General features: G+C 43.8%; 1 protein-coding gene across 3 annotated transcripts in view; it reads right to left on the reverse strand.

The window, feature by feature from the left end:
* LOC309382893 (electroneutral sodium bicarbonate exchanger 1-like) overlaps positions 1 to 27,403 on the reverse strand; it is a 126,610-nt gene that overhangs the window by 13,554 nt on the left and 85,653 nt on the right. For 2 of the 3 annotated variants that reach the window (XM_081934851.1, XM_081934852.1), the window contains exons 14-20: positions 26,045 to 26,290; positions 21,906 to 22,011; positions 17,117 to 17,278; positions 10,031 to 10,144; positions 8,757 to 8,918; positions 6,081 to 6,332; positions 2,069 to 2,137 (exon numbers count right to left, since the gene is read on the reverse strand). In XM_081934851.1, the coding sequence (XP_081790977.1) occupies positions 2,069 to 2,137; positions 6,081 to 6,332; positions 8,757 to 8,918; positions 10,031 to 10,144; positions 17,117 to 17,278; positions 21,906 to 22,011; positions 26,045 to 26,290 (1,111 nt within the window). The remainder of the gene's footprint in view (positions 1 to 2,068; positions 2,138 to 6,080; positions 6,333 to 8,756; positions 8,919 to 10,030; positions 10,145 to 17,116; positions 17,279 to 21,905; positions 22,012 to 26,044; positions 26,291 to 27,403) is intronic. The other variant, XM_081934853.1, reaches the window with a different exon arrangement.

The following is a 27,403-nucleotide window of genomic DNA, read 5'->3' on the forward strand; positions in this document are numbered from 1 at the left end:
TCCCAGAGTTTTCCCAAATTCACATTCATTGTGTCAACGACACTGTCTAATCATCTCATCCTCTGCCCTCCCGTTCTCCTTTTGTCATCAATCTTTCCCAACATCAGGGCCTTTTCCAATGAATCCTCTTCTCAGGAGGTGGCATACAAAGCATATCTGCATCCTTTTAACATAGAGGTCACCATCTTTTTCATGAGATGGCATTACACCAAGATTGCAGCAAGGACATTGGCAATAATATGTATATCTAGATGTAAATCTATATCTATCTATCTATCTATCTATCTATCTATCTATCTATCTATCTATCTATCTATCTATCTATCTATCTATAACTATATCTCTCATCTATCTCTATCTCTATTGATCAATGTGTGTGTGTGTTATAGTTATATAGTTATATATACATATACATATACATATACATATACATATACATATACATATACATATACATATACATATACATATACATATACATATACATATACATATACATATACATATACATATACATATACATATACATATACATATATATATATATATATATATATATATATATATATATATATATATATATATGGTTATATAGTTATATCTATCTAGGCATAGATAGATAGATAGATAGATAGATAGATAGATAGATAGATAGATAGATAGATAGATAGATAGATAGATAGATAGATAGATAGAATGATAGATAGCTGGATAGATAGATAGATAGATAGATAGATAGATAGATAGATAGATAGATGATAGATAGATAGATAGATAGATAGATAGATAGATAGATAGATAGATAGATAGATAGATAGAATGATAGATAGCTGGATAGATAGATAGATAGATAGATAGATAGATAGATAGATAGAAAGATAGATAGATGATAGATAGATAGATAGATAGATAGATAGATAGATAGATAGATAGAATGATAGATAGATGGATAGATAGATAGATAGATAGATAGATAGATAGATAGATGATAGATAGATGATAGATAGATAGATAGATAGATGATAGATAGATAGATGATAGATAGATAGATAGATAGATAGATAGATAGATAGATAGATGATAGATAGATAGATAGATGATAGATAGATAGATAGATAGATAGATAGATAGATAGATAGATAGATAGATAGATAGATAGAGGTAGAGGTAGAGATAGAGATAGAGATAGAGATAGAGATAGAGATAGAGATTATATATAGATATATACAGTATCAGAGGTGGGTTACTACTGGTTCGGACCGGTTCAGCTGAGTAGGTAGAATCTCATAAAACCCTGAGATTTGGATCATTTTTCAGGTTTTTAATTTTTAAGAATTGGCAACAAACTGTGTGTGTGTGGGGGGGGGGAGAGAGAGAGAGAGAGAGAGGGAGGGAGGGAGGGAGGGAGGGAGGGAGAGAGAGAGAGAGAGAGAGAGAGAGAGAGAGAGAGAGAGAGAGAGAGAGAGAGAGAGAGAGAGAAAGTGAGTTTATTACCAATTCTTAAACATTAGAAACCTGAAAAATGGTTCAAATCTCAGGGTTTTATGATGTCCAACTCAGAGGGTGATTGGGGAAGAAGTGAAAGTTATGTGCTCTGATCCATTAAGAGTCAAGCAGCCCAGAGACCCAGGTCCTAGTATGTAACAAAAATCCAAACCTCTTTTGTCCAGCTTAGTGATGTCTGGGCCAGAATTACAAGATCAAAGCCCAACAAATCAATGACTCGTCTTATGGAAGCACAAGGGACCGAACCATGGAGAGATGTAAGTCCTGATACTTAAAGCAAAATCTTCGGACAATGTTGAAATTATTGTGGGAAATTGCCTTCAGATCATGCTGGCCCCCTCAGCCAAGAAACTGAGATGAGCATTGGGCCTTAGAGTCGGACATGACTGACTACTTTTTTACTATGGTAAATCTGGTGGAATACATGTTTTCTCTGTTCAAACTGTGAAGTGCTTTTCCCAATCTTCTGATGTCCCTGCCACTTAACAAAGCCTCACCACAAACATTAACCAATCAAAGGCCCAGACATCCTTGCTGTGCCAAAGTAAAAATATATAAATACCTGTATTTCGTTCAGAGAAGAAACACCCATGTATAAAAACACTCCATAGAGAACAGGCATAGGTATAAACTAAAAAGAAAAAGAACATAAGTACTACATGAGATGGAGTTCAGGTATGTCACCAAATTCTTTATAACTAAAAAAACAATACTAGATCGTTTAAAAATACAGGTAGCCCTCAACTTACAACAGTTTAGTGACTGTTCGAAGTTACAACGGCACTGGAAAAAGTGACTTATGAACCATTTTTCACACTTACAACTGTTGTAGCATTCCCATGATATCGTGATCAAAATTCAGCCACTGGGCAAACTGACTCATATTCATGACAACTGCAGTGTCCCACAGTCGTTTCATTACCTTGTGTGTCTTTCTGACAAGCAAAGCCAATGGGGAAGCCAGATTCGCTTAACCACCATGTTACCAACTTAACTGTGGCAAGAAAGGTCATACAATAGGGCAAAATTCACTTAACAACTGTCTCATTTTGCAACAGAATTTGTGGCCGTAAGTCGAGGACTACCTGTATAGCTTCTCACCAATATTTTTTTTAACCCTATTCAATCACTGTTAACCATACTGGGGAAAATTAGTACATTTTGGCAACCACACTGTTGCTGTTTTCGGCCTTTGAAATACCACATGGATATGTAACCTTTCTACTTGGTGAAAAGAGGCACGACCACACAAGGCAACTCTAATCTAATGTGGTTGTTCAATTGAGTGGTGACTTCAGGGTCCTGCAAAGGTCAAGAACACCAGTGTATTGTCTTTTCTTGAGGGTTATAGACAGGAGTTTGATGGGCACTTATCAGGGGTGGTTTAGTACAGGGGCTCCTAACCCGCCAGGAACTAGTCTGCGCAAGCAAGCAAAGCCCCATCCACACACACACACGAGATGCAAGCAGTGTGCAGAACAGGCCCCAGGCACCCAAAAGTTTGTAGGGGTGCTGGTTTAGTAGATTTCTGCACTCTCGAATCGCAGAGTTCTGAATTAGTTTTCAGAGAAGGAGAAAAGGAGATCTGATTTATCCTCCACACTAGCATTCCAAACCTACAAAATAAGGTATCTGTCAGGCTTGGCAGCCATGTTTTCCTTTGGACTTCAAGCTTGCCACACATTTTACTGTGGGAAACTGGGAGGAATGATTGTGTGGAGATGGGAGATATGTAGCCAAAGCAACATTCCTTCTCAAGAGAGTCAAGGTTGTTTTGCCCTGACACCTGGACTGACGTGGATGGTCCTTCGTGGCAGTGACTGATTGGGCCATGTGATTGAACATGTGGGTGCTGGGGCAGAGTCTTGAACTATCAACTGGGTGGGGAAAACCTGGAAGCTTTCAGAATGGGGTTTTCCCAGATGTGCCCCCATGGCTTCTCTAATAAATTGGAACTTTGAGGAATCTCTAGTCTTGGATTCTTATTTGATTGACGGTGCTATCTGGAACCCTGACAGTATTATGTTTAAACACCAAGCGTCATGTTTATGAACAATTATGATAGCTTTTAGTTTGAATGAAGAGAATAGACTCTTGATTTTTACATCCAAGGAGTTATTAAAGTTAATTTTAGTATCAAATCTGTCTTTAATTTGTGCCATGGGATACACATTTTATTTTGGAATTGAATGCGGAAAATCGCACATTAACAAGTTGCAAGTTTCTCTGGCCGTGGAGGTTTACCGCCCTCTCTAAGCGGTTTCTAGAGTCAGCCTATTGCCCCCAACAATCTGAGTCCTCATTTTACCCACCTCAGAAGGATGGAAGGCTGAGTCAACCTTGAGCCTGGTGAGATTTGAACTGCCAAATTGCGGGCAGCCGGCTGTCAGCAGAAGTAGCCTGCAGAACTGCGCTCTAACCACTGCGCCACCGCAGCTCTTAATGAGTGCTTTTAAGGAGCCCATAAGGAAGCACCTGTTTTTGAACATTTCAGAGTAACCCAGTCATTTTCCAGGCACATACGGTTTTCTTGGGAAGCTCTTCCAGACCAACGCAGGAACAGCCATGCACTTCTGTTTCGTGTACTAAAAGTACATTCTACGGAATCTCTAAATTTTAAAGGATTTCCACATCTTTATCAGGCTGGAATACACTTTGGCCTTGGGAAAAGAATGGTGCTTCAGAATGCATGGATACATTCTGGGGGTGCTTACACAGCAACAGCCAGCAAATCCTTAAAGCAGCTGTTTTTCCCCCCAGGATTACCCAGATGTCCTCAACAACAGCAATACAAGCTTTAAGGAGCATCTTACAGGAGCTACTTGCGTACCTACGAGTATGCCAAAGCACCTTTTTCCCCTTCAAACCCAAATTGCTACATCTCTGTGAGGATGAATCCAGGATACCAGACAATCGTAACAATGAGATCATGAATGGAATACCACACACGCTGCCAGAGCTTTCTACAGTTAATCTTTGACTTACAACCACAATAGGGACTGGAAAATTAATCATTAAGTGATGTGATCATTAAGTGGGATATCACACGATGGCAAATGATTTTATGATCTTTTTAGCAACAGTCATGTAACAAAACATTGTGACTGGCAAGTGAGACATGACTTGCGACCATCCCTGCGGGCTTCCCCAGTGACATTGCTTGTCGGAAGCTGGCCAGAAAGATAGCAAATGGTGATCATGTGACCAGGAGATGATGCAACTGTCATAAATGCATAACGGTTGCCAAGCACCTGAATCAAGTGACCGCAGGGAGCCTGCGACAATCGTAAATATGACCACTTCCGCAACCCTTTTTTTCAGAGCCACTATAACTTTGAACAGTCACCAAATGAATGGTTGTAAGCCAAGGACTATCTTTATGGCATTGGGATGCCACAGTTATACATAATAGAATTGGTTTGGTGTAGTGGTGAAGGCGATGGCCTAGAAGCAAGGAGACTGTGGGTTCTAGTCCCACTTTAGGCATGAAAGTCGGCTGAGTGAGTTTGGGCCAATCATTATTTCTCAGCCCAAGCACCTCACAGGGTGGTGGTTGTGGAGGAAATAGGAACAGAAAGGAGTATTATGTATGTTTGCTTTGGGTTACTTATAAAATAATAGGTAAAGGTAAAGGTTGCCCTCACACATATGGGCTAGTTGTTCCCGACTCTAGGGGGCGGTGCTCATCTCCGTTTCAAAGCCAAAGAGCCAGCGTTGTGCGAAGATGTCTCCGTGGTCATGTGGCCGGCATGACTAAACGCAAAAGGCGCACAGAATGCTGTTACCTTCCCACCAAAGGTGGTCCCTATTTTTCTACTTGCATTTTTTACGTGCTTTCGAACTGCTAGGTTGGCAGAAGCTGGGACAAGTAACGGGTGCTCACTCCGTTACGCAGCGCTAGGAATTCGAACCGCTGAACTGCCAACCTTGCCGATCAACAAACTCAGCGTCTTAGCCACTGAGCAACCACGTCCCTTTATAAAATAATAAGGGTGGGCTAAAAAATAAATTCTAATAAATAAGAAAATTGTGCTCGTACCATAAGTTACAGCTAGTGTGGCCTAACCTGAAATGTTATCATCCCACCACTTACTTCCTGCTCCTTTCTTTAGCCCTGCTTTAAACCTATATGTGGAAAGCAGTTATTAACTCTATTGTCTTTATTTATTTCTTAGATTTTTAGACCGCCCCTCTCCCAGAAAGGGTCTTGCAACTCCATGGGCAGAATTGGCTCACTGTTCTGGGAAATGATGCAGAAAGATACATCTTTACATTTTGGATATATAAGGAATATCAGATACCAACCTGAATTGACGGGGAGGGGGAATATCTTTGGGGGTGGGGGTCTCAAAAGGACCAAAGCCCATTTCTTTAAATAGGCTTCAAATCTTCTCCTTACTTTGGTTTGGGAAAGTCAGAAGTAGTTTTTGATAAATGCTACTAAAGAGCTGCACTTTCAGAATGGGACAAGGTTGACGTCTCAAGCCAACACAACTCCATTAAAGCTAAGACTATTTAAAAGAGGGAGAGGAGGTTGCCCTGACATACCCTTGAATGTTCTTCCATGCTTTTACCTTTAACATACTAGTGATGAAGACTGAGAGGCCCATTAGTATAAAGATCATCACTCCAGTTGCTCTTTGTTCAATTATGCCCAGGAATTTAGGTTGCTCCCCAGGAGCTGCTACAGTAGATTCAAGTCTAAGACTGTTCACGTGACTGATGGAAAGGACGGTGGCAGCAACATACCAAGGCAACCCCATCACTGAACACACACCAAGCATTAGGCCCACCATGAGAAGGTCCAGATGGTAGCCACCTCCTTTCTGTGAAAATAGAAATCATTAGCAGAGGTCAATTATAAAACCCTGTTATCATTCACTGTAAATCACAGGATACATTCTAGAGATAAGGTTACTAGAATCATCAAAAGTTAGAAAAGGTCTGTACAGTGTCTTATTTCTGGATGGTGGTATGGGTGAAAAGTAGCTTATCCATATTTGTTATAATCAAAATTCTTTCATGTTTGAAAATATGTTCGTCAGGACAATCAGAGATTAGTCAGGACCACTTTGCTATGATTCAACTTTCCTTCACACCTGTTGCTCAATCTTTCTTCATATGCTTGAGAACTAGGAAATCGTGGTATAGAATAAGGACTTTTCACTAAGATGCTATCCTTTGGAATGGAAGAAACTTATTTCAGCACCTCTGGCTTCACACACATTTAACTAGCAGTGAAAGCTAATTGCTGTTACCAAGGCTTCTCAGGTTTTTGAACAGGGTCTTTATCAGATCTCTTTCCTGATTTATTTATTCTCCCACTTTAGCTCTGACTAATGCTCTGTGTATGCATCTGTGACAAGCAGAAGTGCAGCTCACTAAATAGCAGGGACGTGCGGTCAGGGGAGGCAGGGGAGGCAGAGCCTCACCTCTCATCATAAAATAATAATATATAATAATAATATCCACAAGGGAGTTTCATATATATAAGAGGAAGAGGAGGGAGGAGGAGGAGCGCGCACGGGGCGGTGCCAGCTGGGCAACTGGCGGAAGCAGGAGGGTTCTCGGAAGCGCCAATAACCTTCCTGCCTCTGCTGTACTTTGTGCACTCCTCGCGACTGCAATAGACGTCCAGAAGTGGCAGGGGCTTGATGACGTTGCAGCAGCTGACATGCGCGGACGGACGGAAGTAGCCAGAGTGGCGCCGAGGCAGTCCGGTGGACGAGCGACTGAGAATCAGGCTGCCTGATCCTCCATCGCTCGCTCACTCACTCATTCGTCCACCCGGACCCCTCGGCGCCACTCTGGTTACCTCCGTCCGGCCGCGCCCAGCAGCGACGTCGGCGACGTCATCAAGACGAAGTGGCTTGGAGGCGAAGTGCTTTTCAGTGCTTTTCTGTGCGTCTGGTGTTTAGGTAGATAGCCAGATGTCCTAAACGCCAGACGCACAGAAAAGCACTGAAAAGCAGCTGCTGTTGGGGATCGCAGAGCGCGAGCCGGCGGAGCGCGCTCAGGAAGGCGGGGAATGGGATCACGTGTGCTGGACGCTGAGGCAGCCTCAGCCTCCAGCACACGTGGTCCCATTCCCCGCCTTCCTGATGACGTCACCAGCCTCACCAGCCATAAACCTCACCGCACGTCACTGCTAAATAGTGACAATCATGCACTACTGGCAGCTGCATTATATTGGTAAATCTTTGGAATTCAGTATTCTCAGGACTGGTTTGAGCTTTCCAGAAATTAGGCAGGAATATTTCCCTCATATACGGAATGGATAGGGATGCAGCCAGAAATTGTCCCTTTGTTTTCATTGTCCATCTTTGACATTACTTAAAAATCACCAACATGAATCTGTATTGTCATTTCTTATTCTTTTTTCCTTCAGGGTTTGATTTGACTGGCTCTCTTGCTTCCTATGCTGATCCTTGCATATATGCTGCACATTTGCCAAAAGTGGAAGAGGCAAACAAAACAGACTACAGTGCATAAACCACAGGAATTTATTTGTTTCCACTTTAAAGCAACAGATTGGCATGCTGGTACACCAAGTCTCCTATCAACTTAAGAGGTTCTGATATGGGAACCTGGAAGAGCAGGAGAGAGACACTTTTATGGTTTAATCTCCTTTCATACCAGCTGCAGGTTGCTTAAATTTTTCACTCTGTTTTTTGTCAGCCTGGAAGATAAACAAATGCTAAGTAGACCAGAGCCATATCTCTTCCACTTGCAACAACAATGTTCCTCTATAAAATAATCAAAATTACTTTTGAATTTGGGAATGTTTCAATGTTGATTCTTCGTCTGAGATCAGAGCAATCTGAAAAATGCAACAGACCCCAAGATATTTTCACACAAGCAATATAGGATCACAGCCTTATTTGTCACTTGAAATGGAAATCTGGCTCGCCCAGTTTCCGAAAACTGGAAATAAAGTTATTCCACAGGAATTTTAGATTGCGATTTCAAGAACAGATTTAAAGTTTTAATCTCTACCATATGCTATGGGTCGTCCCCACCTCCCCTCTGTACAGTATGTGTACACTGGATGATAGCTGTATAATGGGATACATTTCACTATGTCACTCGTGTAGAAACCTGTTTGAAATAGCACAACCTGCTGGTTTTTACTCAAACTAAAGTTCCATATAGTCTGCATTATGCTGCTGTTCCACTGGGATTTTACTTCTCAGTTGACAGCCATAGAAAGATAAACTTGGCAAATTATCCGGGACATGCTGCTCTATTACCTTAAGTTTATGTTCTTTCCTGTTCACAATAACTGCTGTGATTTGTTGGTCCATAAATATAAGTATAGTGCAGAGTAATGCTGGGATGATAGATGCTACCACAGTCCAGGAAGGATTGGGGCCTATTGGGCTAATGAGCCATCCACGGTCATCATTTGTTGGCTGCGGGGGGGAAAAATACACATGAATTATGCCATGTTTGTACCTGTATGCCCTCCACCCACCCTTGTTTTAGCTATATGTAGACAATGGTATAGGAATGGTACTGGCTGGCGTTTCACTGGATGATGAATATGGGCCTTGCTATGGCCACTCAGTTGTGAATGTAAACCTATGATTCCTCTTTGGTAGAGAATTAAAGTGTTGGTTACGCATGTTTTCTAGGGCCAAGCGCACAGAACTTTTTGAGTAACATGCTAGCAATCTCACTGTAAAAAGTAGGAGGAGTTAAACCAGTCCTGCATGCGCAGAACTCAAAAACAAGATGGTGGCAGCAACGGCAACAACCTGGGAACCAGTTCGGGGGCATGACAGGCCTGGGTTGCTGCCAATTCCAGGTAGGAACCTACCTCTGCCCAGAAGCATAATGAATTAAAGTTTAACTTAATTAAAGTGTATTGTTTAATGGACTGCTAAATTGGCTATGCCCACCCAGTCATATGACCACCTAGCAATGCCTACCCAGCCAATCCGGTCCCCCAACAGCCTGAGGGACCATGAATTGGCCCCTGTTTAAAAAGTTTGAGGACCTCTGAGTTAAACGAATGAAATAAAAGGAGGCTGGCTATTAAAAGTGAAATTTAATTTAATTTAAACTCATTTAAATGTCCTTACTTTGATCATTCCCTACAAAGTTAGCCTTTTTCTCCATTACCATTTTTAAAATCAGAATTTTATGCCACTTTGGGGCATTTTTTTTCAGCATTCAAGCCTTTCAGGAGCTAAACGCAACTCAAGAATCTCAGGTTGGTATCCTACTTATATTCCCACCCACTCTAAAGTACTTTTCCCATTTCAGAAACAAAGTACAGCATATCTCAAATGTTACAAAGAAGATCTCAGTTCCCACTCAACCATACATGCAGCCTCAATGCCCTTCAGACACACACAATTAGCCACAAAGGGTGACATCCTCTCTTCCTCTCTAAAGGATATGAGAAATCATCAAGGGTAGGCCTTGGACTCTCTTGTTCCAGCTACTCAGGCAAGGGATATTTTCCACATACCACTACCTGCACTTAGAGGAATTCAAGAAGATGAGATGAAGTACCTACCTTGAAGACACCTGGGACATTCAGTTTTGGTGATGGGATTCCAATGAAGTAGTCAATTAGGACCATGGTGACAATGGTTATAAAAATAGCGAAATCACCTATCACATAGCGTATCTAAAGAGGAAAAAAACCAGACAAGTCTCTATGGGGTTATGGCTAGGATACATAGGACTTGATCTACGTACCTAAATAATCAGTTCCAGATAAACCAAGTGTTGGATGTATGATATTCATATTGCCAACTAGGACACCTGTTGGATATTGAAGAGATGCCCTGTAAACCTGATGAATAATTGCTCCCCAAATCTGAAAATAACTTTCATGAAATCAGGGTTTAGGGCTCTTTCCGGTCCTGTTTTAACATCTGCATGAAACTGTTTATTGAGTGATTTGCCAGCATGGGTTACAACATCTATGCTCTTGTATAACTTCACCCTGGGTCGAGAGAGTGATGCTGTTGAGGTATAGACCTAGTGCCTTGAAGCTATTAGGGTATGGACAGAGAGTAATTGACTTTGACTCAATCCTGGGAAGATGGAGTGGCTTTTGATTTTGGGCCCTTTCAGCCCTGGAGATATGTCATCTTTGACTTACTGGATAAAGCTGGTGCATAATTTGGGGATTCTCCTGGACTCGTGGCTACTGATTGATCAGAGCGTGGTAACAGTTGGTGGAGTTTCCACAGATTAATCTTCTGCCCACCTGTGCTCTTTTCTGGGCCAGGAGGCTTAGCCCATGATCACTTATGTCTTGGTTACTTCCTGTTCGGATTATTACAGCATGTTCTAAATAAGGCTGCCCTTGAAGACTACCTAGAAGTTACAACTGGTCCAGAATGCAATGGAACTCAGAGTGTTGGACATTCCTAGGTTCATCCATATTACATCCCTGATATATGAGCAGTACTTACTCCCAGTTTATTTTTTTCCAAGTGCAATTTTAGGTGCTGGTTATTGTTTTGCTTTAAAAGCCCTACATGGCATGGAACCAGGTTCTATGTCTACAGACTCCTCTCTCCCTGAGGACAACTGTGCATCCTACCAGATGGAAACACTCTGGGTCCCCTTTTCTTAAACACTGCCAGCTAATGTCTTTTTCCATTGCAAACTCTGCCCTCTGTAACGCAGTCTCCCCTTAGAGAACTGACAGATTCCTATCCCTCTATCCTCCCAGAGAGAGCATTTAAAACCTGGCTCTTCCTTGGGACAGGATGGGGTTAAGGTGGGACAAGAAATGTGGCTGCATCAAATAAGTGAGTCTGTAGCACCAGGTTTTTCTGTTTTTAGTTTTATTGTTGTGTTTATATTATTTTAGTTTTATAGTGCATGTTATTTTATGGGTTGTGAGCCACATAGTTGTTTTTAAGATGGGCAGCTCTATACCGTATTTTTCGGAGTATAAGATGCACCGGAATATAAGACGCACCAAGGTTTTGAAGAGGCAATTTTTTTAAAAAAAAAAAGTTTTTGCAAACCTCCCAAAAATGGCCTGTTTTTCGCGAAAACAGGCCTGGTTTTTTTTTTTCAAAAAAAGGCATTAATAGCCTTTAGGGGGCTTGCAGAATGCTCCTGGGGGGTGGAGGCCCCCCAAAATGAGCAAAAAACAATCTGTTTTTTGGGAGGAAAAGGGGTCCATTTTTGTCAAAAGAATTGCATGCATAGCCTTTAGGAGGCTTATAGAGTACTCCTGGGGGCTGGGGGGGGGCAAAATTGAGCAAAAAACGGTCTGTTTTTCATTCATTTCTGCCATACCCAGCCCCCAGGAGCTCTCTGAAAGCCTTCTACAAGCTCTGCACGGCCATTTTGGTGAAGGGGCGGGGTTTTGGGAGGCATAAAATGCTGTATTCAGTGTATAAGATGCACCCAGATTTTCAGCCTCTTTTTTGAGGGAAAAAGGTGCGTCTTATACTCCGAAAAATACGGTAAATACCTTAAATTTGTTGTTAGTTGCGAAGTCATGTCCGACCCCTGGAGACCCCACAGGCAAAGTTCCTCCAGGCCTTCCTGTCTTTTACCATCCTCTGGAATCCATTTAAGCTCACAATGACTGCTTTGGTGATTTGGTGATTCCATCCAGCCACCTCATTCTCTGTCGTCCCCTTCTTCTTTTGACCTGAATCTTTCCCAGCATTAGTGTTAGATCGGGTAATGTATAGGCACACACAGGCTAATGGTAACAACAGCTCTTTATTAAATGCAACAAGTGAGAACAATCCAGCGAAGGTTGAGTCTGACAGCAGCCCTTTTATAGGGAGCTGTCAGACCCTTCGACCAATGAGATTAAACCTCTGTTCCCGCCGGAACAGAGGACCTTGGTGGAAACCACTGTAGTTGAAACAAGTATATAACACCCCTCCCCTCTTAGATGGAACAATCCTACTGGTCATGTAGTCACGCAGGTAGGCAGGCTTTTGAGTAGCTCTGCCTGACCTGCGCAGTTCAGTTGGAGGCTGTTCTTTGAGCAGGTCGGACGGACCTGTTGCTCTGCAGCTCCGCTTGGTGGAAGCTCCTGGAAACTTTCAGACGCCGCAGCTGAAGCTTCTAGAGCCGGTTCACTCGGAACTCACTACGGGCCTGTAACACAACCAGATAAGTTCCCCGGTACCCTCAGACTTGAGCTGCCTGTGGAAGGAATGGCATATTGCTTCCTTTGGGTAGGGCTTTGGCTAACTTGTGCAGGAGTTACCTCTGGTTGTCTAAGAGTGGAGTTGGAGAGGCGGCCACGGAGTTGGTCAATGTGCCTTCTCCAATTCTGACCATCCTTGAGCTCTACAAGAAAAGAGCGAGGCCCGGTGACACCTATCACTGTGGAAGGAATCCACAGAATTCCCCCGGCGTAGTTGTGGGCGTAAACTGAATCCCCTATGCTAAAGTTCCGAATTTTGCTTGTGGAGTCAGGGGGCGATGCAGTAGAATAGTTTGGGTGTAGCTGGTCTACGTGGGACCTTAGCCGGCGACCCATGAGAACCTTGGAGGGGCTTCTCCCTGTAGTGGCACTGGGTGTGATGTGCTGAATTAGCAAATAGCGGTCAACCCATGTTTGCCAATCTCCCTGGCCCATCCTAGTGAGGGCCTCTTTTTCAGATCTCACCATTCTCTCCGCCTGACCATAGGAGGCCGGATGGAATGGCGTGACCAGGGCATGTCTGATTCCTTGAACTGCTAAAACGGTCTCAAATTGCATGGCCATGAATTGGGGCCCGTTGTCAGAGATCAAAACGTCGGACAGCCACCCATTCTTCGATCTCCCTGTCCATGTTAGGCCACCACACGTAACTCCTAGCCAAAGACCTCATCCTGACAATTCCAGGATGCCCTACGTGTAAAGCCTCTAATACTGCAATGCGCAGTTTGGGTGGAACAACGACCCAGTCCCCTCCACAGCAAACAGCCATTTACAACAGATAACTTGTCACGTTTACAATGGCACATTTTGAATTCAGACCCAACAGGCCCCTTGGGCCACCCCCTCCACATCCAGTTCAAAATTTGTTTGATGGTGGAGTCCTTTGCAGAGTGATGGGCAATGTCACTGGATGAGACAGGACCAGTCTCTAGGCAGTCAATGAGATGGACTGGAGTCTCGGGGGGTAGGGTCAGCAAGAAGTTCTGGCAGCGGGCAGTGGCTCAAAGCGTCTGCATGACCCAAAGTGGAGCCTGGTTGGTGGATGAGACGGTAGGAGTAGGCAGCAAGGAAGATGGTCCATCTGGTCATCCATGGTGATAATGACACAGGGATAGGATGGTACCCAGCCAGTAAGCCCAGTAACAGTTTGTGGTCTCTAATGAGTTCAAAATCATGACTGTATAGGTACTCATGGAACCTTTTTACTCCGGCTACTGCAACCAAAGCCTCACGGTCCTGTTGGCTATAGTTCCGCTCAGCAGCAGACAAGGTCCTAGAGTAAAAGGCTACTGGAGCCTCAGTTCCATTGGGCATGCGGTGGCTGAGGACAGATCCAACACCAAACGGTGAAGCATCGCAGGTCAACACCAGTGGCAGGGTCTGTACTGCACCAGGAAAGTGTCCGCTGAAAGAAGTTTTTTTACCACGGCAAATGCGGTGGCTTCGGCTCGGTCCCAGGACCACTTTGCATTCTTAGCCAAGAGTCGGTGTAAGGGCTCAGCAATGGTGGCTTTCTGTTTAAGAAAGACGCTGTAGAAATTAAGGAGCCAGAGGAATGCCTGTAGCTCGGTTTGATTGCGAGGTATAGGGGCGTCCTGGATTGCTTTAATTTTTTTCGAGGTTGGATGAATCCCAGAGCCATTAATTAGTTACCCTAGGAATTCAACCCTTGGCACGTTAATTTGGCATTTTTCTTTCTTGAGACGGAGGCCTTTGTCTCTAATTTGAGCCAAAACAGTTCGTACATATTTAATAATTACGCCTCATTTGCAGCCGATACCAACATGTCATCGAAATAGGGGATGACTCCTGGAATCTCCTGTAAAAGCCGTTCCATGATGCTTTGGAACAGTCCAGAGGAAATACTAACACCAAATTGCAGGTGGTGACATTTGAATGCACCCCTGTGCGTCACAATGGTTTGGGCCTCCGCCATAGCACCATCTACAGGCAATTGTTGGTATGCCTGCGCTATGTCTAATTTAGCGAATACTTTGCCGGGGCCTAGAGAATGTAGTAGGTGCTGTACAATGGGTACAGGGTAAACGCTTTGTTATAATGCTTTATTGATTGTGCATTTGTAGTCTGCCAAGATACGGACAGCCCTGTCAGATTTGACAGGTGTCACTATAGGGGTTTCCCAGCATGTATGATCAACCAGCTCTAGGATTTCCTGACCTACGAGCTTGTCAATTTCCAGATCTATTTTGGAACGGAGAGCGAAAGGTACTCTCCTAGCTTTAGCCTTATGGGGGCTATGTTGGGGTCCAAATTAAAGGAGATTGGAGTCCCCACATACTTACCCAGACCGGGGCCAAAGACGTCCTCGAATTCCTTAAAAATCGCTTCAGCGTTTTCGTCTTTCAAGGCGTTGATACTGGTCACTTCTAGGCCCAGGGCTTTGAACCAGTCAAGCCCCAGGAGGCTCTGCAGGTCACCGCTGACCACCATCACTGGGAGTTCGCTGCTGTATTTCTTGAATTGCACCCGGAAGGTGCCCGGTTCCCCTGGTAATCGTGGAAATGGATGTCAGGAGTGCGTATATGCTGCTTCTTCAGGCTAGGGATAGCCCACTTGAGCGTAGACCACGCCATGATGGTCAGTGATGAACCCCTGTCGATCTCCATCTCACATGGAGAGCCCTCAATGAGGACTGTGACCTTCAGCTTTTTTGACCGCCTAGTGCGGACTTGGCTGATTGAGGTGTGGTAGGTGACTCTGGTGTTGCCCTCTGAGCGCCGTGGTGGCTTCTGCCATGCCCCTTGGTTGGGCCTCTGCTGGCGATTAGCTTGGCTTCTTGGCTGCCAGGTCGTCGTGGGGTGCTCGCTTCTGCACACCTTGGCGATGTGCCCTTTTTGCTCACAGCACTGGCAGGTAGTGTCGCAGAAATGGCAAGCTGATCAGGCATGGTCTCCTCCGCAGCTAGCGCAAGGCGGGAATCGTTGTTCGAATTTGCACACCGGCTTGGCGCGGCTACTGCACATGCGGCAGCTGTCATCTTCTTCGCCTTCTTCGCTTTCGGCGTCTGCAGCCTCGTGGTGAACACGTGAATTCTTCCACGCGTCTTGCGGAGTGTTTTGACGCTGCAGTGTCTTTGTGGACTTGATGGATGATTCTGATTCCCTGGCCTCGTCCAAGGCAACTGGTAGAGTGAGGTTAGACTTGGCAAGTAACCTCTTCTGTAAATTAATGTCCCGCACAACGCAAATTATGCGGTCAAGAATGAGTTCGTCTAGGTCTCGGAACTTCCAGTACGCTGCGGCTTTTCGTAGCGCCACAACGTACTTGTTGATTGATTCACCTTCCCGCTGGTTGCAAATGTTAAATTCATGCCGGCAAACATGCTTAGATGGCTTGGGAGCGTAGTGGGTCCTCAGCGTCTGCTGGAGCACTGACCAAGTGACCGATTGTAGCGGCGTTGGTTCTGCCAGGTCTTTGGCAGTTTCGAACACTTCCCGTCCACAGTAACCAAGGAACATGTTCTTGCGGCGTTCAGAAAGGCCCATGAGGTTGTTGGCCTCGAGGAAACAGTCAAACCGTAACATGTACGTGTCCCAGTGCTTGGTGACTGAGTCATACGGAGTCGGTGGGGCGTGCATGGCCATTTTGTGTCCTGAGGCCATGTTGAGTTTGCCACTCAGCCACGCTGAGTTCCGGGCTGGATGTACTTGCTGGATTGCTACGCTTTTTTTTTATTCGCCTAGTTGCCTTCCAATCCCACCTTCGTCGCCAGTGTTAGATCAGGTAATGGATAGGCACACACAGGCTAACGGTAGCAACAACTCTTTATTAAATGCAACAAGTGAGAACAATCCAGCGAAGATTGAGTCTGACAGCAGCCCTTTTATAGGGAGCTGTCAGACCCTTCGACCAATTAGATTAAACCTGTGTTCCCGCTGGAACAGAGGACCTTGGTGGAAACCACTGTAGTTGAAGCTAGTATGTAACAATTAGGCTCTTCTCTAGTGAATCCTTCCTTCTCATTAGGTGGCCAAAGTATTTGACCACCTACACCTTAAATAAATCTGGTCAATGCCCTTCTTAGCCCAGCCTTTTGCTTCTTACAGTGTCCAAAATTGCCTCTGGAGTACCTGAAAGGAGAAGGCAGAAACATATTCCCCTACCACCACTGTTCTCCTGAAATTGGTATATGAAGATATCCTGTTCCCAACCCAGGGATATCACTGATTTTCAAACCACAATCTGCAGGTAAGACAAGAAAAACAGAAAGACAAAGAGAACTAGGTTCCAGTGCCTAGAAACGAGGGGAGGGATTCCTTTCAATTTCCAACAATGGTATTCATTATTTATTAATTAAAATGTACTGTTTATCCCACCCATCTCCCCTGGAGATAATTATGCATTTGACGACTTCCATCTAATCACCATTATAGAGAAAAGCAGACAGCAGGAATTAGTTAGGGTTTCAAAACTAGTGTTAAGCTGCTGGAATCTACTTACTTTTGAGGGGAAATAGCTACTGCTCCTAAATCTCTTCAGTGTGCTTGACAAAATATAGGTAGTAAAGAACAAGATGAAGCACCACAGAAGAACATCAGGGGTAAGAGGTCCTTCGGCTCCACATGTAGATCCTATGAATTCTCCACGCATCTCCTGACATTGCTGATTGGACAAAATAATTAAAAGGGAACAGTAGCAAAAAAGTACAGTGACTTCAGCGAAGATACTGGGCTAGCGGTGGATAAACTAAAATAAGCATTTTAAATACATTAAGGGTCCTTAATTCTCAAATGAACAAAATGTCATGCAAGAACCAAAATTAGATCTCAATTGCAGTTAAACGTAATGTTCTGTTCCCAAGCAACAAGAACCCTTAGGTACAATTGTACATGTTTAATAATGCTTTGGGGAAAATATTAACTTTTACAATCCAGAACATTGTCAATGCGTGCATAAAAGATGGGTTTAAATTTTAGTATCAGCGTAAAAAACATCAGGGGTGTAAATCAAAATGCAATTAAAATGAAGTATGGTATATTCACACCCTCTGCATTGAAAACAAAAGAAGAATTGATTAGTCTGGAAGTATCCCTCACAAAAAAATCCATCCCACTAAAAGGTACATGCAGACGTATTGAATTTGTTTGATTTAGTAGTCCTAATTAGGTCAAAGTGAAACACATATAAGAGCACAAAAGCTTATATAGTTTAACGAATATTATGCAGTGATATTTATTAAAAGTATGAAATACCACTAGTCCATTCGTTTTATAAGTAATTGCTTAATTATTGTTCAGTTAATCAGCAGCAGAGCAATTGACAAACATATGCAAAATAGAATACATATATGCCCAGCCAACTTTAGAAGAGCTGTTTTCAGTTTTAATTCAAAACTTAGTTTTGTCCAAATTAGCCAATAATTACTTAAAAGGATTATTATTACTTTTCAAATGTCTACAAGTGTTTTCATAGACTCAAGACTTAAAAAAAGCATTAATGGCTTAGATCAGAGGTGACAAACTCACATCATGACGGTGGCATCATGTGACATATTGGGTCATTTTCCCCTTTCACTAAACTGGGCGTAGGCATGGCCAGCACTTGACCCATCTGGCCTATGGGCCAGGAGTTTGACAGCCCTGGCTTAGATCTTCAGTTATCAAAATAAACAGGAAGAAAAGGAGAAACGCGCTGAATTTAGGCCACGGATCTGGTTACTTTATGGCAGATGTGCCAAACATGGAGCCCATGGGCCAAATGTGGCCCATGATAGGCCTAGAGTTCTCCCACAGTGCCATCCCAGAGATGGCGAGGGACTGGCTATGCCACCCAACAGGGGTGGGTTTCAAACGGTATGGACCGATACAGCCGTACTGGATGGTGAAATTTAGCATGCCTTCCCATACCCATTGGTCAGGAGGCCCCGTACCGGAATACTCCCTCCCTCCATCGGTCTTTCACTCGCCCCGCCCTTCGCACCATGCTGCCGAAAAGTTCTCAGAAGAAGAACCAGAAAAAGAAAGAACTGGTGAGTGGGTGGGGTGGGGCGGGGTGGATGTTGGAGAAGAGGGAAGAGGCAGAGGGGCTGCTAGAAGAGTGTGTGCATGTGCACAGGCTGTGCGTTTTAAAAAATGTCTGAGTGAATCCAGGAAGAGGGAAGAGGGAGAGGGGCTGGAAGAAACTATAGGAACACATGCTTCCAGCCCCTAAGCCTCTTCCCTCTTCCTCGATTCACTCAGACGTTTTTAAAACTCACAGCGTGTGCACACGCACACATTCTTCCACTGTTTTAAAAACATCTGAGTGAATCCAGGAAGAGGGAAGAGGCAGAGGGGCTGGAAGTGTGTACATGTGCATAGACTGTGAGTTTTAAAAACGTCTGAGTGAATCCAGGAGGAGGGAAGGGGCAGAGGGGCTGGAAGTGTGTGCATGTGCACAGGCTGTGATTTTTTAAAATGTCTTGGTGAATTCACTAAGAGGAAAGAGGCAGAGGGGCTGGAAGAGTGTGCATGTACCCAGGCTGTGAGTTTTTAAAATGTCTTGGTGAATTCAGGAAGAGGGAAGAGGCAGAGGGGCTGGAAGTGTGTGTATGTGCATAGGCTGTGAGTTTTAAAAATGTCTGAGTGAATCCGGGAAGAGGGAAGAGGCAGAGGGGCTGGAAGTGTGTGCTGTGCACAGGCTGTGAGTTTTAAAAACGACTCAGTGAATTCACTAAGAGGAAAGAGGCAGGGGGGCTGCAAGTGTGTGCATGTGCACAGGCTGTGAGTTTTGAAAACATCTCATTGAATCCAGGAAGAGGGAAGAGGCAGAGGAGCTGGAAGTGTGTACATGTGCATAGGCTGTGAGTTTTAAAAACGTCTGAGTGAATCCAGGAAGAGGGAAGAGCCAGAGGGGCTGGAAGTGTGTGCTTGTGCACAGGCTGTGATTTTTTAAAATGTCTTGGTGAATTCAGGAAGAGGAAAGAGGCAGAGGGGCTGGAAGAGTGTGCATGTGCACAGGCTGTGAGTTTTTAAAATGTCTTGGTGAATTCAGGAAGAGGGAAGAGGCAGAGGGGCTGGAAGTGTGTGTATGTGCATAGGCTGTGAGTTTTAAAAATGTCTGAGTGAATCCGGGAAGAGGGAAGAGGCAGAGGGGCTGGAAGTGTGTGCTGTGCACAGGCTGTGAGTTTTAAAAACGAATCAGTGAATTCACTAAGAGGAAAGAGGCAGGGGGTCTGGAAGTGTGTACATGTGCATAGGCTGTGAGTTTTAAAAACGTCTGAGTGAATCCAGGAAGAGGGAAGAGGCAGAGGGGCTGGAAGTGTGTACATGTGCATAGGCTGTGAGTTTTAAAAACGTCTGAGTGAATCCAGGAAGAGGGAAGAGGCAGAGGGGCTGGAAGTGTGTGCGTGTGCACAGGCTGTGATTTTTTAAAATGTCTTGGTGAATTCAGGAAGAGGGAAGAGGCAGAGGGGCTGGAAGTGTGTGTATGTGCATAGGCTGTGAGTTTTAAAAATGTCTGAGTGAATCCGGGAAGAGGGAAGAGGCAGAGGGGCTGGAAGTGTGTGCTGTGCACAGGCTGTGAGTTTTAAAAACGACTCAGTGAATTCACTAAGAGGAAAGAGGCAGGGGGGCTGCAAGTGTGTGCATGTGCACAGGCTGTGAGTTTTGAAAACATCTCATTGAATCCAGGAAGAGGGAAGAGGCAGAGGAGCTGGAAGTGTGTACATGTGCATAGGCTGTGAGTTTTAAAAACGTCTGAGTGAATCCAGGAAGAGGGAAGAGCCAGAGGGGCTGGAAGTGTGTGCTTGTGCACAGGCTGTGATTTTTTAAAATGTCTTGGTGAATTCAGGAAGAGGAAAGAGGCAGAGGGGCTGGAAGAGTGTGCATGTGCACAGGCTGTGAGTTTTTAAAATGTCTTGGTGAATTCAGGAAGAGGGAAGAGGCAGAGGGGCTGGAAGTGTGTGTATGTGCATAGGCTGTGAGTTTTAAAAATGTCTGAGTGAATCCGGGAAGAGGGAAGAGGCAGAGGGGCTGGAAGTGTGTGCTGTGCACAGGCTGTGAGTTTTAAAAACGAATCAGTGAATTCACTAAGAGGAAAGAGGCAGGGGGTCTGGAAGTGTGTGCATGTGCACAGGCTGTGAGTTTTGAAAACATCTCATTGAATCCAGGAAGAGGGAAGAGGCAGAGGAGCTGGAAGTGTGTACATGTGCATAGGCTGTGAGTTTTAAAAACGTCTGAGTGAATCCAGGAAGAGGGAAGAGGCAGAGGGGCTGGAAGTGTGTGCGTGTGCACAGGCTGTGATTTTTTAAAATGTCTTGGTGAATTCAGGAAGAGGGAAGAGGCAGAGGGGCTGGAAGTGTGTGCATATGCATAGGCTGTGAGTTTTAAAAATGTCTGAGTGAATCCGGGAAGAGGGAAGAGGCAGAGGGGCTGGAAGTGTGTGTATGTGCACAGGCTGTAAGTTTTTAAAACATCTCATTGAATCCAGGAAGAGGGAAGAGGCAGAGGAGCTGGAAGTGTGTGTGTAAGGTGGTCAGTAATGTTGAAGACCGGCAAGGACAGCCATATTTCCTCTGTAAGTAACTGTTTTATTGTTTTGTGTACTTATTTTATTCTTATTTAAGTAGTAAGTGCACAAAATAATAAATTTCCTTTTTTTTATATCTTCTTTTTGTAGGTCATTCCTTGGGGCAAAGAATTCTGTGACATTGACTTGGCGACTCCCACCCAGTCACATGACTGCCAAACTACTCCCACCCGGTCACATGACCACCAAGCCACTCCAAAAAAACAGGCCACACCTACAGAATAGATTCTAAAAAAAATTGAAACCGACCATTGCACCCAAGCCCCGTGCCACCCCAGCTAGACCCACCCAGTTGGCTGTGATGACTAGGCCACCCCCCCACCCCCGCTAGGACAAACAAAAACCATCAAAAATTACTTTCCTTAAATATTTTGATGGTTATATAATTGATATCATAATGATAGTATAATTTTCAATAATGATTGATACTATTGCATATACATACATATGTCTATATGTACATGATTATAATGACTGTGATGATATTTATATTTTAAAACTCCGGACACCTAGAAAACACACTGTTCAATATAGAAATGGAAATGAAATTTGGGAGATAAAACAATAATTCCTTCCAGCCATCATTGGTTTGGTGGAAAGGAAATTGATGTAATTCTTCATCCCTTTTACAAAGACTAATTTTCAATTCCAATCAATGAGTAATGTTATCACAGAAATCATTTTGTCAACTATGCATAGCGGATCAAACTCATATACTTACAGAGACAGTCATATTACCCCAGGCAACTTTGGAAGGGTCGATCCTGTTGATGCTCCAGTATATCAGGGTTTCATTACTGGGATTGGTAGGAGCTGCACATCTGCAGCTAGTGGGCACAGAAAAGGGTTAATGAGCATCGCGCATAAAACCATGTTTACTTCTGAAAGTCCAAGTCTCTGGTCCAACAACTTTTGAAAGTTTCTATTGGCTTGTTGTGGTTTGTATTTTGCCATTATTTAATAAATTCCACACAGTCATGTTTCCTGCTATTTTCCCTACACCAGCCACTTGGATGAGATGGGTTGGACTGAGAGAGGGACTGGCCCAAAGTCATTCAGCTAGCTCCCATGACTAAGGCAGGTCTAGAATTCAGGTTTCCCTGCTGATAGTCCAATGTCGAGGGATGCAGTGGCTCAGTGGCTAAAACGCTGAGCTTTTCGATCAGAAAGGTTGGCAGTTCAAATGCCTAGCACCACGTAATGGAGTGAGGTCCCATTGCTTGTCACAGCTTCTGCCAATCTAGCAGTTTGAAAGCATGTAAAAATGCAAGTAGAAAAATAGGAACCACCTTTGGTGGGAAGGCAACAGCACTCCGTGCACCTTCGCCATTTAGTCCTGCCAGTCACATGACCAGAGACATCTTTGGATAGCGCTGGCTCTTCGGCTTTGAAACAGAGATGAGCACCGCTTCCCCCTAGCACATGCGAGGGGAACCTTTACCTTTAATCCAATGTCTTTAGCCCTTCATCCAAACTGGCCATCAATTATTTGTCTAAACTGAGCCAAAGGTAGTAAGGAGCCAATGTAAAGCAAATCTTTAAAAACCTTAAACACTTTAATACTTTTGCATGAGTTTACAAATCACAGGAGAAATTACCATTTGGCTCAATTGAAGATGGTAACAAAGAAATTACTTGGCCACATAGACTTGTGAAGTTGTTGGCCTTTGAATGATTTCATTTCAGAGTTCAAAACACTTCCAAAGTGATGGCTTGTGTCAATGTAAAACGGTTGTTTTATAACAACTGTACCAGGATCAAAAGGAGGAGGGGGGACTCATTTGAGGCAATTGGATTCAAAATGTTTTGCACACATTTACTAATGTCACTGCAGACTTTTAAAAAGTATTTCAATCTTTATTAATCCAAAATAAAACTAATCAACAATTATATGAAAGCACGATTTCATTTTAACAATATAGGAATAATAATACCGCATTTTTCAGAGTATAAGATGCTCCAAAGTATAAGACGCACCTAGATTTTGGGGAGGAAAACAAGGGGAAAATATCTGCCTCTGCCTCCCAGCAATTTGCCTCCTTGCAACAAACAGTACAGACAATATACACTGTAGTGTTATATTTCAGACTATACTTGTACAGATGCTGTTAAAATTGATGTGCTTTCTGGAAGTGTAGTTATTCTCTGCTATTTAAAAGAATAGCACTTTTTAAAACAATAGCACTGGGCCTCTTCAAATCAAACATTTATTTTAAAAAGCTTCTTCATTTTGTTAAGTTGTCTAGAATAATAATAAAGCAGTCTTTAAAAAATAAGTCTAATAATTTGAACATTCTATAGGCATTTATAGTTGTTGACTTATCTCCTGGCAGCAAACAGCCTGATTAGCACAAGAAAAAAAATCTGCCTCTGCCTCCCAGCAATTTGTCACATGGAGCAAACAGCAAGTTTCACTTTCAATTTATCCCGATCATCAGCTGTTAGAGGCTGCAGGGATTGCTATAGCTTATTGAAGACTCTGTAAGCCCCTGCCCCCATTTGCTGCAAAGAGGTAAATTGCTGGGAGGCAGAGGCCAAAGGGTTGGGGCCGGTGGGTGGGGCTACATTCAGTGTATAAGACGCACCCAAATTTTCACCCTTTTTAAGGGGGGAAAAGGTACATCTTATACTCTGAAAAATATGGTAATTTTAATAATAATATATGAATTATCTGAATTGTCTTTTTTTACCAAATCAGTTCTGTCCAAACTTAAATTATTTCTTCCATAAGTCATCCCCCTACTAGCAAAGGAAATATTGGGCTTCTTTCAATGGATCAAGGAATCCGAGGGAATCATTGCTCAGGCTTGCACAAATTATAAAATAAATTGTGTGAACAATAAAACCATACTGTACATACTAAGTACATGTACTGTGCTGCTGCTCTCCTCAGTGTTTTCTTTAAAAGATCTCAACTTATCTTTGTTGAGACGCAAAGAGCATTCTTGCTATAATCTATGATACAGAAGAAGCAACATCTTAGTCAAGCAAATGCAAAAAAGCTATCACCAGATCTCTTCCGTCACTAGAGTTCAAGAAGGACAAGCAGTGAATCAAGAAGGCATTGTTCTGATCTAGGCTTCCTCATACACTAAAAAGCACATGCTTAGGTCCAAAAATGTTATATTCATTCACAGCCCATAATGAGTCCCAAATACTTGTAAAGAGTTTTATAGTAGGCTGCCAAAGTCCGTCAGGATAAGGCTGATAAGCACCCACCTTTATCTTCCTTGAAACACTGCTAAAGACTTAATTGGCAATTAGCTTGGCAAGGCCACACAGAGCAAAGAGTCAAAAAGGAGTTTCAGAAGGTAAACTGACCAGCATAAAGCAAGTTGCTTCCTGCAAAGGCTCATCTGCCTTTGCTCCTCCTTTATGTCCTCTGGGAGGAGCCAATCACCTCCAAGTATTACTCCTGAGTCGTCCCTTCTATATTAACTGTTCTTGCCTTCTGGCAGCTCTGCACTTGCGCACACTGGGCACAGGGGAGCCTGTTCCTCTGCCTCGCTGCTGTCTTGACACTGGAGGCTCCAGAGGCAGCACATAACTCCCAGGTGGCGCAGACTCCAGGACTAGCTCATATTCCTCTCCAAGCTCCTCATTGTCCGAATCTGCTGCCAGCTCCACAGGCTGCCATCAGACCACAACAGCTATCACCGATACAGGACAACCTGTGCAGGCCTCTTGCTTTTGGAGCTCAAAAAGGGGTTTCAACCTAGAGCTATACATTGCCCATTCATGCTATATACCTGTGATGGCGAACCTATGGCACGCATGCCACAGGTGGCACATGAACCCATTTCTGAGGGCACGTGAGGCATTGCCCTGTTAGCTCCAGCACACATGCGCACGCTGGCCAGCTGATTTTGGCCTTTGATTTTCAGCTGTTTTTCACCCTATGGAGGCTTCCCTGAAGCCTCCGGAGGGCGAAAAACAACCAAACGCATGAACTGGAAGTTCAGGAACAGACTTCCGGTTTGCGTGTTGGGCCATTTTTTTGCCCTCTGGAGGCTTCAGGAGGCTTCCCTGAAGCGTCCAGAGGGAGAAAAATAGCCCAACAGACAACCCGGAAGTTGGAAAACAGTCTCCTAGAAAGCCTCTGGAGCCTGGGGAGGATGAAAAACGGACCTACCAGGCCCACTGGAAGTTGGGGGATGGGCTGTTTTTGGAGGGCCTCTGGGGGTGGGGGAGGTTGTTTTCGCCCTCCCCAGACTCCTAGAAAGCCATGTGCGAATGCATGAGGCAGCGGGGGTGTCACGCACACATGCGCAGGGGGCATGGCGGGACGGTCATTAAGTTATGGGAGTGGGCACCCGCATGCTTTTGGCACCTGAGGCGAAAAAGGTTCGCCATCACTGCTATATACTGTATTATCTCAAGCTTTCATTGCAAAGTCCTAACTAGAGAGTCTATATCTGCTCCAGTGAATCTACTACACACTAGACCTCTTATCTGATTATTGTTACCGGTAGGTGCTAGTTGCCTTCTTTGTTTCTTATTTAGCAAGTCCTGGTGGCACAGTGGTTAGAATACAGTATTGCAGGCTAATTCCACCCACAGCCTGGAGTTCAATCGTGACAGGGCTCACGGTTCAATCCTGACAGGGCTGACAGGTTGACTCCCCCTTCCAGCTTCTGAGATCGGTAAAATGAGGACTCAAGACTGTTGGGGGCAATATGCTGACATTGCAAACCTCCCAGGGAGTGCTGTAAAGCAGTGTATGGTGACACAGAAGTATAAGTGGAATCTTACAATTAGGAATCTTACGCCAGTTGAGGAATTTAAATACATTGAAGCAAAGCAATTAAAGTACAGTCAGCCATTTTTTTGTTCGAAATAGAAAAAACAACAGCGACTCACTAATAGAAGGTCAGGTGGTCCAGATTGCTATCCATGTAAAATGGGTAAGTCCTTCCCAACTTAAACAGCTTCTCTATGGCCTCAAAAATGAAAATGACGCAGATCAGAGAGGCAAAAGCTTCTTCTGTAAACCGAGTGATGTAGCAGACCAGAGAGCTAGCGTCGGTGGCCACAAGCACAAGGCACATGAATGTTGTCCACAGGCCAATGCAGGTTCGCAGAGCAAGATAAGAAAGCTTATAGTCTCTGCAAAGGTGTGCCAAAGATAAGAAATAAGGAACGTTACATGCTGAAATAATTCTGATCATAAAGTTGTAAAAGTATTCACATGCAATAATTGTTAAGCTTCACTAAGTTGTCCATTAATTGATCTTTTCTCCACTCCTATCCTTTCTATAGAAGGTGGCAATACAGGTAGTCCTTGACTTACGACAGTTTGTTAGTGACTGTTCGAATTTACATTGGCATTGAAAAAAGTGACTTATGACTGTTTTTCACACTTACGACCTTTGCAGCTTTCCCATGGCCAAATGTTCAAAATTCAGACGTTTGGTAACTGACTCATATTTATGATGGCCATGCTCGACTTACAACATCAGCGCATCAGTTCTGGCTGTGGCCGTTAAGCTAATCACCCATCATTAAATGACATTGCATGACTGTGGCTTGCAACTGTCTGCTCACTTCCCCATTGGCTTTACTTGTCAGAAGCTGGCCATGAAAGTCATATATGGGATTCCCAGAACTGTAGCAACAGCTACAACTTCAAGACCGGTCATAAGTCTCCTTGTTCAATATCTTGTTGCAACTTTGAACAAGTGGGCAGTAAACAAGGACTACCTGTAATGGCTGAAAACTACATGCACTGATATGGGTTGGTTATTGAAAAATGATTGCCATCTGCAGCACCTTAAACATTCTAAAATTTCCACCTTAGAATCATCACAAAGCTGGTTTCAAATTCAGAATTGGATAAATTATAAAGAAGCAGTTCATCTCTTCTCTTCATTCAGCCTATTTTTCACAAGTCACAAAACCTTCTGGTTAAATCCACAATGATTTAAGCAGGAACTGGGATTCACAGAACATGAGTGGAATAATCCATTGAAGAGGGAACTCCCAGGCAACATGGCACATTTAAAAGTCTGTAATATTTTTTGGCCACATGTGTTTTTGATAGGAATCTGCCAGCATTCCAGATTAGATTACCTTCGTCTACTATTTTGGATGTGGAATTGTTGCTATCAATCAGAGCCAGGGTTTGAATCTGAAGAGAGCAGAGAAATAACTGCTCACAATTAGTACCTGTGTTGGGAATACTAACCATAACTTTTCCTAGGAAGTGGAAAGGGATGGAAC

Source organism: Natrix helvetica (genome assembly GCF_964273705.1).
Source record: "Natrix helvetica genome assembly, chromosome: 1".
Taxonomy (NCBI): Eukaryota; Metazoa; Chordata; class Lepidosauria; order Squamata; family Natricidae; genus Natrix; species Natrix helvetica.